General features: G+C 47.8%; 2 protein-coding genes and 1 long non-coding RNA gene across 18 annotated transcripts in view; 1 reads left to right on the plus strand and 2 right to left on the minus strand.

The window, feature by feature from the left end:
* Window positions 1–1,525: 1,525 nt before the first annotated feature.
* On the minus strand, window positions 1,526–11,481 carry hoga1 (4-hydroxy-2-oxoglutarate aldolase 1). Its single transcript, XM_086212495.1, has 7 exons — window positions 11,016–11,481; window positions 9,827–9,955; window positions 8,745–8,872; window positions 8,527–8,661; window positions 7,559–7,655; window positions 4,457–4,590; window positions 1,526–3,676 (listed from the first exon to the last, which is right to left on the minus strand). The coding sequence occupies exons 1-7, from the start codon at window positions 11,365–11,367 to the stop codon at window positions 3,527–3,529; spliced, it is 1,125 nt and encodes a 374-aa protein (XP_086068621.1). The 5' UTR covers window positions 11,368–11,481; the 3' UTR covers window positions 1,526–3,526.
* Window positions 11,482–12,663: 1,182 nt separating this feature from the next.
* Window positions 12,664–17,611, minus strand: LOC147258099 (uncharacterized). Its single transcript, XR_015117672.1, has 3 exons — window positions 16,392–17,611; window positions 16,067–16,138; window positions 12,664–13,003 (listed from the first exon to the last, which is right to left on the minus strand). It is a non-coding gene; the product is annotated as an uncharacterized LOC147258099 (long non-coding RNA).
* The window catches only part of LOC147258100 (metal transporter CNNM1-like), a 51,351-nt gene continuing 49,205 nt past the window's right edge, over window positions 16,323–18,468 (plus strand). For all 16 annotated transcript variants that reach the window (XM_086212480.1, XM_086212483.1, XM_086212481.1 and 13 more), the window contains exon 1: window positions 16,323–18,086. In XM_086212480.1, coding sequence (XP_086068606.1) covers window positions 16,649–18,086 — 1,438 coding nt within the window. In that variant the 5' untranslated portion in view covers window positions 16,323–16,648. The remainder of the gene's footprint in view (window positions 18,087–18,468) is intronic.

Consider the following 18,468-nt stretch of genomic DNA (forward strand, 5'->3'; position numbering starts at 1 on the left):
GAAGAACACAAACAATTTTGAAGCCTGTTTCTATCTTGAGCACCAGTAGAATGAGAGAGGGGGGGGGGGGTGGGCATTACATGCTACATGAAACAGAGAGGTCACAAAGTCGCCAGGAGGAGGAGAGACAGGAGATGAAGAAGAGAGGGAGGGAAGAGGGAAGGAAGAGATGGGGGATAGAGGGAGGGAGGAAATAGAGAAGAGAGGGAAGGCGAGATGGCACCATAGATGTGGTGTGATATCACCCATCAGGCTTTCGGGGGAGAGATATGCCCCCCCCCCCCACCCCCCCATAGAGTGGTGAGGCGGGGGGGGGGTCCTCTGACTTCTCTTTTCTCTCATCACCTCCCCAAATGACTGAGTCACTTGTCCCCCTCTTCCCCATCTCTACTCAATCTACTCTCCATCTCCTCTCTCCTCCTTCTCCATATCCCCTCCCCTCTCTCAATCTCTCCTCCCTCTCTCCTCCATTGCTCTTCCCCTCTCTCCTCCATCTCCTCCCTCCCTCTTTCCCCATCTCTTCTGTCTGCTCCCCCTCTCCTCCATCTCTCCCCCGAAAGCCTGATGGGTGAGAGCTTCCTGAGATCAAAGTGCAGGAGCAGCAGGACGTGTCGCCTCCAGGTGGTGGATTTTGGCAACTACAACTCAAACAAAGAGCTCAGACAGTGAAGAACAAAGAACTCTGAAAGGAGATGCATTAACATCTGTTAGACCAACGGACAGCCAGGAGGTTCTCCAAGGTTCTAGGAAGGTTCCCTCAAAAGTCAACAGCCCTTCAGGCTCCCTTCTCATCCTGTGTAGGACCAATGAATGACACTGGAACGAATCATATGAAGCTCTGTGACCACCAGCAGAATCAGAACCTTCTCAGAACAGGAAAAGCTCTGTGGGTTGTTGAGATTTACTGGCATGTTTCCTTCACTTTTTCAACTTCAAACATTCTCTGCAAACAATTAAAGAGGTCTAAGATCTTCAACTTGTTATTAAGACACACAAAAGTTCTCCTGTTCCCACTTTGGTCACAAATGAGGTTAAATTTGAGGTTAATGAATTTTTCACCTTCACCAATAAAATCCATCCAGGTGAAAGCACGATGATTGACAGGTGAGTCTTAAACGTTTTATCACAAGCAAGGGCAGTAGTTCTGAAACAGCATGTAATTGTGTGTGTGTGTGTGTGTGTGTGTGTGTGTGTGTGTGTGTGTGTGTGTGTGTGAGGGGGGGGTACTGTTGAGTAAATACAATCTATATATAATACTTATACAGACATTGATCAATTTTGATAAACTGTAAAAATACAAACGTGTTCAACAGAGTGGAAACAAGCTCACAATTTTGTGCAAGTCTGGACAAAAAAATGATTGTGTAAAACTATTTAAGTGCATTTGAGATGACATGATAGTCCATGGGTGAATGCCACATTAGGACAGGTCAGCGCTGACTCAGTCACATGATGTTATTGGTATAGTGACCAGTGAAATATTCTGATTTGATGTATTTGAGTATTTGGAGAATAAAGGTTGGGGACTTTTTTCAAGCTGACATTGAAAGAAACTAATGTGAAATTAGAAGTGAAAACTGAAAACAGGTGATGTCAGTATTCTGCCTCGCTTCCTCGGGAATCGCTAGCATCCTCAGAAAACTACACAATGCATTTTCACTTTAAAATCCAATAAGTATTTTTGAAAATATGTGCTGCTGCATAGGTGCTAATTGGAGTCAAGGTTATAGAAATGTGGATGAAAAGCTTGTCATTGCCATGGCTACCTGCTACACTCCTTTAATTACCACACTTAGAGCCGTTCTCCTCCTCACAATAGGACCAAGACACACGGCTTGGCGCACAACACGTACATGTATGTGAACATTGCTGTGCACCCACAGACCCGCTCAGACAGGACTGAGTTAGAAAAGATGATAAAGACGGCAACTCTGAGAATATTTGTTCCAGGTACCTTGAAAATGTTTGAATTTAACCCTTGAAAAACCGAAGAAGTGTCCTTTTTTATTCTAACACAAATATGAACAGTGGAACGTGTTATGGTGGTTGTGGCGGATGGTTGCCATTCTGTGGTTTGGCCACTATGTGGAATTGTTTTCAATATCCGGCTCACTTCCTGTATTCAGGTTTCTTCTTCTTCTTCCATGCTGTAAACAGAGATCAACCATCCACCTGCCAGTGACCCACTGACCTGCCTCTGCACACCCATTAACTGTTTCTCTGATAATTGCTGGATGAACTACAGTAGCCTGAGAAGAAGTCTACTACCACAAATATGCATCTCCAGGTGACAGACAATTAATGACAGATATACCAGATATATTGGATATACATTAAATCTATTTATGTGCGTGCTCAACTGACGTCAAAAACACGACTCAACTGCAGTTTTAGTTTCTTAAGGACACATCAGCAAGATTCTTTCATTGCCTTGAACTTTTATGTTTTCAGATGCAACAATGCTGCATTAGGTCTGATTGTAAAGATGAATGAAACATGGCTGGTATGTTTTACTGCCTGTTTTTATGTCCCTGTGGATCAGCTGCAAAGTGCTGAAAACGATCTTTTTCTTGGCAGTTCGATTCACAGTTTTCATCGTCCTCCTCCTCCTCTTATCCGGTGGGTCCGGGTCGGGGGGGCAGCAGCCTCAGCAAGGAAGCCCAGACTGTCCTCTCCCAGCCACGTCCACCAGCTCTTCTGGGGGAATCCCGAGGCGTTCCCAGGCCAGCTGAGAGGTATAATCCCTCCAGCGTGTCCTGGGTCGGCCCTGAGGCCTCCTCCTGATCAGACATACCTGAACACCTCCTGAGGGAGGCGTCCTCACCAGATACCTGAACCACCTCCACTGACTCCTCTACCTGGAGGAGCAGCAGCACTACTCTGAGTCCCTCCTGAAGGACTGAGCTTCTCACCCTGTCTCTAAGGGAGAGCCCAGCCTCCCTGAGGAGGAAACTCATTTCAGCCGCTTGGATTCAGGATCTTGTTCTTTCAGTCATTACCCAGAGCTCATGACCACAGGTGAGGGTTGGAACCTAGATTGACAGGTAAATCGAGAGCTTCACCTTTTGGCTAAGCTCCCTCTTCACCACAACAGACTGGTTTAGCACCCGCATCACTGCGGACGCCGCCCCAATCCGCCTGTCGATCTCCCGCTCCATCCTACCCTCACTCGTGAACAAGACCCAGAGACACTTAAACTCCTCCACCTGAGGCAGGACCTCCCCCCGACCTGGAGTGGGCAGGCCAACCTTTCCTGGCTGAGGACCATGGCCTCAGACTTGGAGGTGCTGATTCTCATCCCAGCCGCTTCACATTCAGCTGCGAACTGGAGGTTGGCCTGATGGAGCTAAGATGGAGCTCCATCAAGATTCACAGTTTTGTACATCATAAATATTAAAGTTGTATGGATTTTTTCAAGTGACTGACACAGAATTTTATTGTGACATGAAATTGTGATACACACATGTAGAGGCTGACATCATGTATACATACATACGTGCCATATGCATGTATAGCCTTGGTCACCTCATAGCCAGCCATTGGCGGAGAAGTCCTGCCTCAGCTGCTGCGTCTCAGCCGTGTTGAGTGGCTGCAGAGGTGATCGACAGGTGCCGCCGTGGAAACCAAACCACTCCATCGCCTGCTTAAGGGCAGGCACTCCCAACTTCCTGGTCACCTAGCAACACAGAGCTCTATCAGCCTCCTCAGCCAGCTTTATCATTAGTGACACTTAAAATCATCTTGAAAATCGTGGTGGTCAATGTGCGGCTGGTGGATGCATTCAGAGCCTTGGTGTATGCGTGTGTGAGGTCCACTGATGCTGCTCGGGGAGTGACATTTAAATCACCCTCAAGGACATGATTTTACCCTGAAGCTAGGTTGTTAGTGGTTGTTTTCTCACACGTCTCACTCAGGCTGAGAACGGCGATGAGCAAAACGCAGCATAAACCTCTGACATTTAGCTGAATTCAACCCCCCGACCTGTTTAAAATTTATGAGGTACAATTTGAGTTCCCTAGAGAAGCATCTCTATCTACTTGTCTGTCTCTTGGGACAATGGACAATAAGAGACATCCACAACAGCAGTGTTCCATCGAGCGGAAGTGTGTGGAGCTCTTGGGGTTCATGCATATTGAACGACAATTCTCACTCTTTACTTTTATGTCAGTATCAAATGTTAATCACTGTCAATACAAAGTCATCTGATTGGTAGCCTGGACTTGATAGAGGTATGTTTTTGTATTTAAAATCAACAAATATACAAAAATCTTCACGAAGGGAAAGAAGATTGCACTTTTTAGTCCAAAACAATTGTTTGCTCCGCCCACTGAGGTGAAATGAAAGAGGCGTGAGTCAGGCTCCAGATCCGTCCTGCCTCTTTAGTTCCAGTGCATCTCTGACTAGAAGCATGTCTATTTGTGGGAGTGTGGATCTGTAGAACCCAGATGGTACTCACTGCAGCATTGGGCTCTATCAGGCGCTGCTGCAGGACTCTGGCTTCCTCCCAGCGACCCGATGTACACAAACGCTCCAACTCACACAACTCCTGGCCCAGCACATTGGCAAGCGCACAAACTCCGCCCACTGCACCTGAACACACAACCCATTGATACTGAGGACAGACAACATGCATTACAATCAACACAAATAAGACTTTTTGCTGATGATTTGAAAATCATTTTGTTGTTAAATTATTTGTCTGGGCCCATCTCATCAAACCCACCTGTCAACTTTAAGGAAACCAATTTGTTCATATTTCTGAACGTTGTGTACGAACAGCCATATATGTCATACATGTATGTTTACATACTATCAGCCTCTACATGTGCATTTGTGTAAGTGCGCACACACATACACAAAAATTGTCACTCATATTTACACATGAGTAATTATTTTATGAGTATTGTAACTTCTCCGTCAGCAGCAGCTATCGTGAGATGTGTTGTTAATGACGTCAAGATTTAGATGATGCATCTTAAGAATGATTGAATTTCCCTCTGGGATCAATAAAGTATTATAAAGTAGAAACCCCTTGAAACCAACTGGTGTGCATCCAGACAACGTTTTCCGAGTGACATCATGGCGGATGGTGCCTCAACTAACCGTAGAGCACAGGACCTTGCTGTTGTGAGAACACGCTAACAGATGAAACAGGGTTCTTATCTGAACGTAAATCCTTCAACAAAGCCATCCAGGTCTGACATATCCACACATGGACATAAATGATTTTCTGTCAGCACAAGTGAGAATGAAGTCCTGCCCTTCATCTTCTCCGTCCTGACAGCAACAGTGCTCCATCGGATGTTGTTTTATTCACAGACAGAGAGACAACGTACTTTTTCCCAGGCAACAGGATATCACGGATTTTCAGCGTGACATCTCATTGTCTGCTTGACATGCTGCCACTGTGGCCTTGAAGCTGTTCTTGTTGTTGATACACAAGCTGGCAGCTGTCAATGAGTGGATTTTCTGTCTGATTTACGTTTCTGTGGCGCGTTGGGATCACGCAGCTGACAGACAGTTTCGACGTTGTGCGTGACACATCTTTAACAGATAAAGTTTGATTGATACTGTCTAGCAAATTGCAAAATGCATACTGACTCACTCACACTGGGCTTATAACTCCTCTAAGAAAAAAAACACATTGGTTTACCATAAACTACCAATATTTCATCAGTATTTGACATTCTGGGTGGCTTTTGGTTCTGTCACATTCCAACTCCCTGTGGTCTCTAGGGTCAGACTGATACGGGCTTTTTGGGGCTGATACTGAACGAACAACAACACATGGTTATCAAACGCGAGTGACACAAACATATAAAGGAGGCAGGAGGGAGTTCACAGAGGCATAAACAACATCACCCGGCAGCCTGACACAGTTCTCCAAAAACTGCCACATATCTATTATATCAAGAATCTTCCAGAGAACAAGGACCTCTAAAAAGCCAGCAAAACTCCAGCAGGTTTAGGAAACTGCAAGCGAGCAGTGCTGATGTTTTCGAAGCTCTCTGTCGAGAAACTGTAGCAGATGGTGATTGACGGGCTTATAGCCCGCCCCCCTCAGTAACCCTGCAAATGTTCAGACATGAAAAATTCACCCGCAGCATGGACAAATTATCATATCAATCTCTCAACAGCAGCAGTGCTGGTCACTAACACTCTCAAACTGCTAATTACTCCCGTATTTCAGTTATGGAGATGAGAGGGTGTCGGAGATCAGAGAGATGCGTGTTTGACAGGGCTGGCAGAGGGAGAACATGACTCATTAGGTTCCCCTGCTTCATGCTGATGCCTGTCTCCTCACACATGATCTAATCCGAGTTTACAGTGGAGTGGACGTGGCCCACATACCAACAGGACACAGCACATCGCTTTGTAACGCTTCAAACGAGGGATCACACGTCCCCGCGTGAGGAAAAAAATACACTATGGTCAAGCTAAAAAGGCTGATAAGGCAAGAACGTAACTGTGGGAGTCTCTTCAGCAAAGATGACCAAACAAGAGCGATATTCAGAGCGGCTGCTGGTTTGAAGCTTCGGGCACGTGGCTCGCAGGTGACCGGGTATCGTTTGAAACATAGAAGCTAAATCCCCTCAAACCTGATTTAAGTTCAGTATTCGCCCTCTGGTTGTGTTCCCCTGCACCTCCACACGTGGCCATCTCTCACTAGATGTTACACTTTGCTGTATTTGTTCTCCAAATGCAAAAAGGAAGTATAACAAAGTAGGTCTATGATATTAAGACATGAAAGTGGCTCTAACAGTTTTTGATCTTTACTCAGCTTCATCGACATAAAAATAAAACTGATATGATGTACAAATATGAACCTGGATTCACCTGCACTGACGCTAATGCTCGCTGCGCCAGTAGATGAACTAGCAACACTAAACAAAGGTCGCTGAAGTTAGCACTGTCAAACATGGTAGACGAAGCTCCGGAGCAGGTGATCTGGTTCCTGCTGCAGCATGGCCTTGGGAAGAAACCGTTCCACCCATTCATCCATATTTGAGCAGGTTGGGCAACATACTGGGTGCAAAAAGGCCATTATCTGATCCAGGAGGAACTGGATATACTGGGAGGCATCCTCAGATGACCAAGTGGGTCTTTACAGAATAAAAGTTGAAAGAAACATAAATTACTGCTTTATGTTTGATGGAGAATGTTGAAGAGTTTCTGTCAAACCCTGAGTGTTACTGGATGTACCTCTAAGGGTACAGGTACCCCAGTCTTGGAGTCAGGACGCCGAACTACATCACTCTGAAACATAAAAAGAGCTAATAACTAAGACTCTTCAGACAGATGGACAGTTCTCATCTGGTCTTGTTCCAAGAAGGCTAGTATGGGACATTTCAGGACAGAAACACTTGATGGTGGATGTGAAAGTAGATATCTGATAGTTTTAATTTGAGACAGGTTGGGTACTGAAGCACAAAAAATATTGGATTTGGACGAATCAACATGAAACCCAAGGCTTTTTGAGATCAGGATGTGAAGGGAAACACTGCAGGAGACATGATGGACGAGATCTGACATGTTAATCCAGCTTCAGACTTCTTACCAACGCAATAGGCTGCCATGAGAAACCCTGCTGAGCCAGCCAACACCTGGAAATCCTGTGATCTGGTTTTGTGAACAATCAGGCCGATCCGTGTGATCTGAGGGACCAGAAGCAGAGAGAGAGAAGAAGGTAAAACATCACGGCTCCTCCCTGCTACCAGGACTAATATCTGATGTAGTACTTTACTCCCAGGGGATGCTGTCACGAGAGATGAGCACAAACCAAACGCACACTGTGTAAACAAATCGCTCCGACTGTGATGAGCAGTGACTCTTCACAGGACTCCGGTTTTGGGAGGATGGGATTGTTCAACATCCCAAACAGAAGGAGGACAGCGAGCGAGGAAGAGGAAATAAAAGACAAGTCCCAAGTGACAAAAGAGGAATAAACTTCAAAAGAGGAGGGGGAGGCTCATGAATTATTGATGAGCTCCCTATTTTGTTTTTGCTCTTCTAATTCTCTTTTGTCAATCTGGATATGAAAAACTGAAACCAAATAAAACTGGAACGTTCAAAGGGAGCATAAGACGAGAGTGTGAAGCTCCACAGGGAAAACCAGCAGCCTCCATCCCAGTTACTGGGAGGGTCTATTTTTAACCACCGGGTGTCAATCAGTTTCCCCATATCAGTCATTCCAAACATGCAGGACTGTAATTGATCAGTCAGTCATTTGGGTCCTAGGAGCCCCACTGGTGAGCTGAAAGCTCTCAGCTCCCCAGCAAGAACATTATTAGCTTGAGTTTTTAAGTCTAATTATTCAGTCATTAGCCTGCAGTGTGAAATGCTGGATCACAGAGAAACTTAACCCTTTAATGCAGGAATTATGTGTTCCATTACCCCCCCCCCCCACACACACACACACGCACACACACACTCCCAACCCAAACCCCCACTGCCACATGTAAATGTCATTTTATTTGTCAACAACAAGGCCATAAGACATGATCAACTTTAAGGAGTGTTCCTTACGTCTCCCCCGCTATCTTTGAGGCCCAGGATATTCGGGTGCTGGGACAGTGTCACCACAGCGTCCAGCGGCAGCTCCAGACCCGTGTTTGCCGGCACGCTATACAGAACCACTGGCACAGGGCTGCTGTCCGCCACCTGCAGGAGGAGACATGGACATGAGTGATGTGACCACAACAATTCTGCTGAACTGCGACTGTGTGTTTGTATTGTCAGCTGGCCTTTGTGAAGTGCTGGATTAGAGCGTGACTGTCCATCTTGCCCTTGTAGAAACATGGAGTTACAATGAGGGCAATATTGGCGCCGGCGACCGCCATCTTCTCTGTAAGCTGGATCGTGGCTTTGGTGGCTGAAGAGATGCAAGATGTTATGCTGAAGAAAACAATTTTACTTACAAACACACAAACACATCACATTGTAGCAAATAAAAAGGGAGATGGCAGCTAAAGTGGCATTGGGTCAAAAAAACCCTCTTCCTGAAGCATTGGTCTGGGAGCTAAGCATCGCCTGTGCGGTCTCACAAGTCTGCACATGTCAAAAACACCTAAATAAGACTCAACTTGCCAGACTTGTACAAATCCACTAAAACTCATATTTCTCCATCTCTGTGACTGACAGAAACATGAAATAAAAGAAATAATGCATTGCACTTAAATGTGTCCACAATGTGGGCCTGTCTTTGACCTTGAACTTTGACCACCAAATCTTTTCAGTTCATCCTGGAATTCCAGAGGGTGTTTATGCTAAATGTGAAGAAATTCCCTCCAGGCCTTGCTGAGGTCTCATGTTCATGACAATGGGTTGTTGAGCTCTTGCCCATCTACCACTGCAGTGGAGACAGAATAACTTTGACCTTTGGGGCCCATATTAAAGGTCAGGGGATATTTCCCTAACAAACAGCTAAAATGAAGAGGATATCCCCTTAGCCACCGCACATAAGGCTCAAGTCATACATCATTGATGTCAAAGGTTTCATCTGGTCAAAGCCGAGTCATGCGTCTCTATTCCTGTTACCAACGTTTTTACATTTGGTTCTCTCGTCCACTGGGACTCCAGGAATATGCCACCATCCCTGGAATAACGACAACAAAACAACAATAATAATGGTAATAATAGTAACAATAATATAATTATAGTCATAAGAGTTTTATATCAGCCAGTGTTTTCACTGCTTGGTATAAATTGGTGAAAGATGGTTTTGGCTTAAATTTAGCTAAACTCAACAGACATTGAACCCTGGACTTGTGTCTCTGACACACACACACACACACACACACACACACACACACATGCGCACACCTACATTCACAGCCGGATCCCGCCATCACCAGTTTATCGGTTGGCAGCGAGCGTCTCACCGCCCTCACCACATCCACGCGCTCCTCCTCTGTCAGATATGGATACTCGCCATTGGAGCCCTGAACCACCAAACCTGGAGCACCAGACAACAGCCAGATTATTTCCATGTGACCACGTGATCACATAACTTCATTCCCTGGTCTTTTTCTATCTTGACTCTCTAACCCTTGATCTTCAGAGCTACTTTGGTGGAATTAGCAACTGCATCACTAGTTGTGTGATGCTGAACAGAGACACTGCATGACACCATTACTGTGTCATGCAGCAGTCCTGATCAGTGGTCCTGGTCAATTGTGTAACCCCTCCCCTAAGTGCAGGTGTTCAGGGGAGGGGCTGATTCTGCCTCTGACTGAAGTCTTACAGATCTGCCAGACAGCCAGAAAGGTTTAATGACTGTATGTCAGAGTGTAAAGGTTAAACCTATTGCTCTCATCATTCATCCATCCATTTTCTATACCTCTTATCCGTTAAGGGTCATGGGGAGGGGTGGAGCCTATCCCAGCTGACATTGGGTGAGAGGTGGGGTTCATCCTGGACGGGTCACCAGTCCATCGCTGGGCCATCAGGAGTAATTAGGGATTCAGTGTCTTGCTCAAGGACACTTGGACATGGTCATGCTCTCATCTCCTTTTAAGATTTACCGCTGATGATATTAATACTGAGAATGCAGTGGTATTTGCAGTTTTGGCAGCATTAGCAGTACTAACATCCACTGCATAAACAGAAGTATATATGGCCTGAGATACGCCACAGGTTCTACTAACTCCAGCATTACAGTATTTGAGGAAAGTAGTTGCAGTACCACCATAGAAGCAGCAGATGGGGACAAGCACCTGCAGAACTTGCGTGTTTCCTCGGTGCTGGACTTCGCTTCCTGTGTGGAGCCCCTGAGGAACCCACAGGCCTGACGAGTCGATGACAGATTTATCGGATTTGACATTCAGTCAGTTACATGACAGCTTGATTCACGATGAGGGGGGTGGGGAGGGGGCACGTGACACTACACGTGATATGCAGTGGCCACCTGACTATAAAAACCAGGGAACCCAACAGGGACCCGGACCCTGCTCTTTCTACAGGAAGATCTGAGGACATTTCTTGTCTGAGGACACTTCGTGTATCTCTGGTCTGACCTTTAAATGGTATCTTTGCGTATTTCTGCAAGTTTTCCTCCAACTTCCGGTAGTCCACATCCTCCCTCGGGGTGAACGGAGTGGCGATGGGGGGGTAGATCCCGCTGAGGTCCAAACGCCCGGTTGTTCCTTGGCTGTGGGTTCGAGTCCACACCGCCCAGCGGCCTCCGCCTCTCCATGCGGGGCTCACGTTCCTCCACGCGCGGACGCACAGCATCGCGAGGGAACGCGGCGAGCGAGCGACTGACCGGAGGGGCTCGCGTACAGGACAGTTAGTCACTGAAGCTTCGGCAAATATTGACTCTGGCAGCGACCCTTGGACTCTGCTTCGTCTGCGCGTGAATTCGTACATCACCTTACTTGTCTGAGACGAGTTGACTTCACTAAACCGTTCATGCGTCTGGTTTATACTTTACTTACATAAACACACAAACTCTTTCTCCTACCAGCGGGACGTACGCGGCTGTCAGAGCTCCGCCCAGGATCCATGACGGCTCATCAACCACCCGCATCTTCTGGTTGCCACGCAAACCCGCAGTCCCGCAGCAAAATGTATCTGTTTCCAAAGAAACCTGTTCCTGTTCAGAACCTCCAAAGAGGCGAACGGTAGTTTGGGGCTTTTATATGTGGAGCCTTTGCAGCTCCAGAGAAGAAGAAGAAGAAGAAGAGAGAAATTATAGATTGGATTTATTCACACTCTGATTTATCTGAAGGGCGGCCCGGTGGAGCAGTGGTCCTCACTGTGGCCCCCAGCAAGAAGGTTGAGGGTGGAGCCCCGGCTGCAGCACGGGGTCTTTCTGGGTGAGTCTCCATGTTCTCCCTGTTCCTGCTGGGTTCTCTCTGCCATGGACTGGTGACCTGTCCAGGGGGAAGGCTGCTGGGATAGGCTCCACCCCCACCACCCTGAACAGGATAAGAGGAAGAAGATGGAGGGATGGATGGATGGATAATCTGGGAACTGTATCAAGTGGCCATGAATTAATCAAACTGTGTGAACAAGTTGTATCTCTGTAGTTATCCTGGTAATCCACAGTGATCGTACCTGTCCAAAGTTATCATGTAAACACATTCAACAGGTTCAGTTCAACCCAGCAGTAGAAAATCAACTATTTATTTGTCTGCTTATGAAGATTTATTGCAGGACTGTTGTCACGTTTCATGAGATTAGCGTCAGGTGTCCTTAATAAATGGGCAAGTGATAGATGATAAATTAAGGAAATTTGTGACCTTTGACTCCCCAAAAATCATGTTGTGTGTCTCTGAACTTCTGACAAAATACAAGACACCTGCTAAAACACATGAAACAACAAATGTAGAACACAGATGATGGTGGATGAGTGCGGCTGTACAGGAAAGTGTTGGAAGAGACGTTCATTAATTATCACAGTTTGTTGAGACTTTTGCTCATATTCAGCTGCAGAGGCAAGACTCTGCTGCCACCATGTGGAGCAAATAGAGTTCTACAATTCTACAATTCTCCAATTTCATTTAGCAGACGCTTTTGTCCAAAGCGACGTACAACACAAGCAAGAATTCAGACTGAAGGAAAAGCCCATAGTAGCGCCAAAGTGCTTCAGTTGTGATTTGGTCACAGGTACTGCCATCTAGTGGCAGAAGAAGTGTCGCCCCCCCCCCCCCCCCCCGACAAACATACAACATGACAACACAGTTAGTGCTACTTAATCACTAAGTGCTGGGTCTTGGACCCTCTGACTGATTCTACCCCACAGGACAAAGAGGAGCAGAGTCAGGTTCAGTGCCTCGGTGCTCTCTGAACAATTGAGTCTTCAACTGTCTCTTAAAAGTAGAAAGGGACTCAGCAGAACGCACAGAGTTCGGTAGTTCGTTCCACCATTTGGGAACAAGCCAAGGCAGTTTTCTTTGTAGCCTGTTTTCCCCACCAGTTTGTCTCCAGGCTTCATGGCATCATAACAACATCCTCTGCCCTCAGAGCCTCACATCGACTGAGGAAAAACTCCATAGAAAACCTTGAACAGGGAAAAATGGGAGAAACCTCAGGGTGAGCAACAGAAGAGGGATCCCTCACCAGGAGGGACAGACGTGCAGGAGATGTTGGTACAGACAAGAAAACAGTTTAAAACACAGAATGGAGGAAACATGGAAATGTTAGTAACAGTTGAAGAAGGAAGCTTCTGGAAGGGGAGGCAGGGAGAGCAAGCCAGCTTGATGGGGGACTGGATGGCAGACTGGTTCATGGGAGGGGAGGCAGGGAGAGCAAGCCAGCTTGATGGGGGACTGGATGGTAGACTGGTTCATGGGAGGGGAGGCAGGGAGAGCAAGCCAGCTTGATGGGGGACTGGATGGCAGACTGGTTCATGGGAGGGGAGGCAGGGAGAGCAAGCCAGCTTGATGGGGGACTGGATGGCAGACTGGTTCATGGAAGGGGAGGCAGGGAGAGCAAGCCAGCTTGATGGGGGACTGGATGGCAGACTGGTTCATGGAAGGGGAGGCAGGGAGAGCAAGCCAGCTTGATGGGGGACTGGATGGCAGACTGGTTCATGGAAGGGGAGCGCAGGCTGGTGTAACAGTAGGGAATAAGAGGGGGGGGGGGCGATGCAGGCGGCGGTTGGGGCTCTGGTGGATCTGTGGAAACACAGAGAGACTGCGAGACACCAAGGCCAAACTACAAAGTGCAACAAGTAGTGGTAGTGACAGTTCCAAAAATGTGCAGGGAGGAGAGGAGGAGAGAGGGGGAGAGGAGGGGAGAGGAGGGGAGGGCTCCATGTAACCTGATGTGTCCCCCAGCAGTCTAAGCCTGTAGCAGCATAGCTATCAATGGTTCAGAGCTACCTGAACCAGTCCTAACTGAAGGCTCTGTCATAGAGGAAGGTCTTAAGCCTGGACTTAAACGTAGTTAAAGTGTCTGCCTCTCTGACCCATGGAGAGATGCTGGTTCCACAGTAGAGGAACCGGTACCTGAAGGCTCTACCTCCCAGTCTGTTTTTATTGATACTGGGAGTCACTAACAGACCTGCATTCTGGGAGCGGAGTGCTCTGGTGGGACAGGAGGGACTAATGAGTTCTTTCAGAGAGGATGGAGCTTCATCATTGAGAGCCTTATAAGTCAGCAGAAGGACTTTGAAGTCAACAACAGCAGAGAAGAGTCTGGCTAGAGATTTGGAGCAGCGCTGGGCTGGAAGCATCAGGCGTCTTTGGCATGCAGATCGTAGTGGGCGAGAAGGAGAGTAGACCTGGATCAGGGATTCCAGGTTGGCTGGAGCCAGAGTTGCCATGAGTCCTGAGAGGATCAGGGACCCAGTTGCAAAATAAAGAGTCACATAAAATCACAGTGATAAAGATGTATACTTTAATAAAATGCAAACTCATGAGGTAAAAAAAATGTATAAGGTGCTGAATAAGAAGTTCTGATACTGCCCATACTTTACTGAGTAGAGCACTGAGATTGAAGAATGAAGGAGAATTTGTATCTGTTAGTTTCAGCTACTGGTTGTCTGAGGCTGGTACAAGAGGGCAGGAACCTAAATTCTGGCTGCTGTTGGACATGATGGACTCTGCTGTCTTTGGCACCTGGATTTTTTACAATTGAGAAAGACTTTCCAGCTGAATGCCAATGACTTTGCTGCTGACTTTTGTTTTCCTTGTTAATTGTAATTGGTATTTCACAATTGAACATGTTATCACTTCAACAACAGAACACAGTATCACATAAAGGACTCAGACCCTAACCCTAACCCAATAACCAGCAGAAAATGTGTGCTTATGTTAAAGCAACACACTAAATATTAAGGAAATTCTTATTATTTTCCCAAGTAGAGCTAAGCTCGAGGCTAGTTAGCTTAGCACAATGGCTGGTATTGAGTGGGAAGTGATAGCACCAGCTAGCGCAGGTCCAGGCTAGTTAGCTTAGCCCAGTCGCTGGTAGTGGGTGGGAAGTGTTAGCATCAGCTAGCTCAGGTCCAGGATGCTGTTAAGCTTAGCCCAATGTCTGGTAGTGGGTGGGAAGTGTTAGCATCAGCTAGCTCAGGTCCAGGATGCTAGTTAGCTTAGCCCAATGGCTGGTAGTGGGTGGGAAGTGTTAGCATCAGCTAGCTCAGGTCCAGGATGCTGTTAAGCTTAGCCCAATGTCTGGTAGTGGGTGGGAAGTGTTAGCATCAGCTAGCTCAGGTCCAGGATGCTAGTTAGCTTAGCCCAATGGCTGGTAGTGGGTGGGAAGTGTTAGCATCAGCTAGCTCAGGTCCAGGATGCTGTTAAACTTAGCCCAATGGCTGGTAATGGGTGGGGAGTGTTAGCATCAGCTAGCTCAGGTCCAGGCTGGTTAGCTTAGCCCAATAGCTGGTAGTGGGTGGAAGTGTTAGCATCAGCTAGCTCAGGTCCAGGATGCTGGTGTGTCCAGCAGGAATCCTCCTCCTCCTCCTCATGATCAGTAGCAGCAGTCGCTCTTCTAGTCCTCAACAAACGTTTGGTTCTGTTGACCCAAGTTCCAGTGGAGCTTTGGAGGTGCTGCGTCAAATCACTGCGCCCAGTCAGGAAAGTAGTTCCGGCTACGTGTCTGATTCTACCACTACAACGTCTCCTCATGTTAAACTGGTATTCATCACCAAGGCTACACACAACCCTCCTGATAGTAATGCAGGCAGAGACGGAGCTACGCTAACACTTCCCACCCACTACCAGTCATTGTGCTAAGCTAACTAGCCTGGGTCTCAGCTCCTTGGAGGAGGGGCTCTGTCCTCTAGTTTGACTCTGGATATGTTCACTGGTTTTAAATTTCAAATGATCTTAATCAGGATAGTAACAAGTAGCGAGGGTTCAGATAAATGTAGAGGAGTAGAAGCATGATAATTCTGTGGATACCTTGACATAATCCACAGTACATGAGGAAAAAAATGACTTTCAACAACTGCTCATTGGCCTTGATTCTTAGAAGAAACCCTTTATGAATGGTTACATCGCACTAAATGCTCTAAATGATTGTTGTTAAAAGTTTCACTTTACAGACCAATTCTAATCAGAACATTTTATTGCAAATTTGATGTTTATATGATTTGCTAAATGATGCAGTTACGTACCAGTAACCCTTCAGTTCCACTGGCAGCTTTAGTTAGGACCGGGGCACCAACGAGCCAGAGGTCAAAGTTCACCTAGCGGAGGGACAGACTGATTAACCTTTAGTTTACTGTTGGCATACAGATGGAACATTAAAAGCAGATTTGACTAAGCTATGAAAAATAGCAACAAGCATATTGATGATGAGTTTAGTATATCACACGCGCATATACACACGCACACACACACACACACACACACACACACACAAAACAGTGTGACGTCTTGGGTGCGTCATCATTTTGGTGTTTTTAAAGTGACAGTAACCCGAACAGACGTGTATATTACATCTGTCAGAGCTGAACCTCTGCATGCGCAGCCGCCACAATCTGGTCCATGTGTCCACATCAGGAGATGACAGCAGCTTTCGGTGAGTTTTCTCGCTGGCAAGTAAGCGCAAAGCTATAATTAGAAAAATTGCGTCACAGCCCCGCGGAGGCGCATCCCTCCATCAGTACAGCAGAACATCCTGGTCCCACCTTCCCCGCCACATGGGCCAGAACCACGCGGCACCACGTGACCCGTCAGCGCTGAGCTGACGGAGAATGTCACACCGCATCATGGCTGCGGAGGATGCGGCCGAGCGATGCCGAGCCGGCACCCCTCTCTCCCCGCCCCGCCTGATGCTGCTCTCCCTGTCTGCCTGCTCCCTTCTCCCCGCCCCGGCACTCGGTCTGCTTGGTTTCCGGCCGGAGCGGACCGGGGTGGAGCTGTCCGTGGAGGACGGGGTGCTGAAAGCCACCGAGGGGACGCGCTTCAGCCTGCGGGTTTATTACTCCACGTCCCCGCAGAGGCTCAACCGCACCGCGGGGATCCGCGCCAACAACGCGGCTCCCTGGATCGCCTTCATCGAGGAGCCCGCACCGGGGCGGGAGGGGCAGGTCCACCCGAGGCGCAACTTATGCGTGGACAAGAATGCCAGGACGTCCGACATTGAGGTCATCGGCTCTTTCAAGTCCGCGTCCAGTCAGAACTCGGTGCTGGTGGAGCTGCTGGCCAAGGACCTTCGCAGGGGCGAGAGGACCAAGTTCTACTCCATGTGCGCCTTCGACGGCTCCAAGTGGGAGCACTACCGGACCCGAGACTTCTGGGTGGCCGTGGTGGAGCGCTCGGCGGTGCCGGAACTCTGGCTGCAGGTGCTCGTGTCCGTCCTGCTGCTCGGGATGTCAGCGCTGTTTAGCGGGCTGAATCTGAGCCTGCTGGCGCTGGATCCGGTGGAGCTGCAAGTCCTCCAGAACAGTGGCACCGATAAAGAGCAGAACTACGCTCGGCAGATCGAGTCGGTGCGTCGGCACGGAAACTACGTGCTCTGCACGCTGCTGCTTGGGAACGCGATCATCAACGCCTCGCTCGCCGTGTGGATGTGTCAGATCCTGGGTATGACGTGGCTCTCCACCGCCATCTGCGCCTTCGGCATCTTCTTCGTGGGGGAGATTCTTCCGCACTCGGTAGCGTCGCGCCACGGGCTGGCCATCGCTTCCAAAACGATTTGGGTGACGCGGCTGCTGATGGTTCTGTCCTTCCCCATCTCCTACCCAATCAGCAAGCTGCTGGACCTGATCCTCAACCAGGAGATCTCCAACTTCTACACTAGAGAGAAGCTCCTGGAGATGCTGCGCGTCACGGACCCGTATCACGACCTGGTGAAGGAGGAGTTGAACATCATCCAGGGCGCGCTGGAGCTGCGCTCCAAGACCGTGGAGGACGTCCTGACGCCGCTCAGCGACTGCTTCATGCTGGCCTCGGACGTGGTGCTGGACTTCAACACCATGTCGGAGATCATGCAGAGTGGATACACGCGGATACCGGTGTTCGAGAACGAGCGCTCCAACATCGTGGACATTCTGTTCGTCAAGGACCTGGCCTTTGTGGACCCGGACGACTGCACCGCGCTAAAAACCGTCACGCAGTTCTACAGGCGCCCGCTGCACTGCGTCTTCAACGACACCAAGCTGGACGCCATGCTGGAAGAGTTCAAGAAAGGTGAGGGGGGCGTCAGGGTTAGTCCAGCACAGGGCAGCGAAAGCACTTTTAAGTTCAAAGGTCAATAGAAGCATTATTTGCCAATTGTAACTTTGGTGGTTGTTGTAGATTAATGCAGTATTTTTACATGCAGCATGTGGTTTAACACCTGCAAATCAGCTCAAAATTTAAAAAAAAGAAGTTTTTTCTACTTTGTTCACCATGAGTTCGACGAGGGTCAAACACAGTGCTGTTCTCATCTTGATTTAAGTAGCATTTTTAAAAATTCATACATCTTGAATTTATTTTTAGCCTTATTTGCATTGGCATAATGAAACATTAGAAACAATTTGTGGTTCATCTTCTGCTGTTGGATGCAAGGAAAAGAGGAGCTGGAACAGTT

The sequence above is a fragment of the Aulostomus chinensis genome, chromosome 8, assembly GCF_037954235.1.
Source record: "Aulostomus chinensis isolate RoL2024-O1b breed Wild chromosome 8, RoL_Achi_v1.0, whole genome shotgun sequence".
NCBI lineage: Eukaryota > Metazoa > Chordata > Actinopteri > Syngnathiformes > Aulostomidae > Aulostomus > Aulostomus chinensis.

Coding starts and splice junctions, on each gene's coding strand:
- hoga1 (XM_086212495.1), bottom strand. CDS start 11,367: ATGTACGAATTCACGCGCAGACGAAGCAGAGTCCAAGGGTCGCTGCCA. Junction 7,656..8,526: donor TCAAAGATAGCGGGGGAGAC/GTAAGGAACACT, acceptor CTGGTCCCTCAG/ATCACACGGATCGGCCTGAT. Junction 4,591..7,558: donor CATGGCAGCCTATTGCGTTG/GTAAGAAGTCTG, acceptor TTGTGTGTTCAG/GTGCAGTGGGCGGAGTTTGT.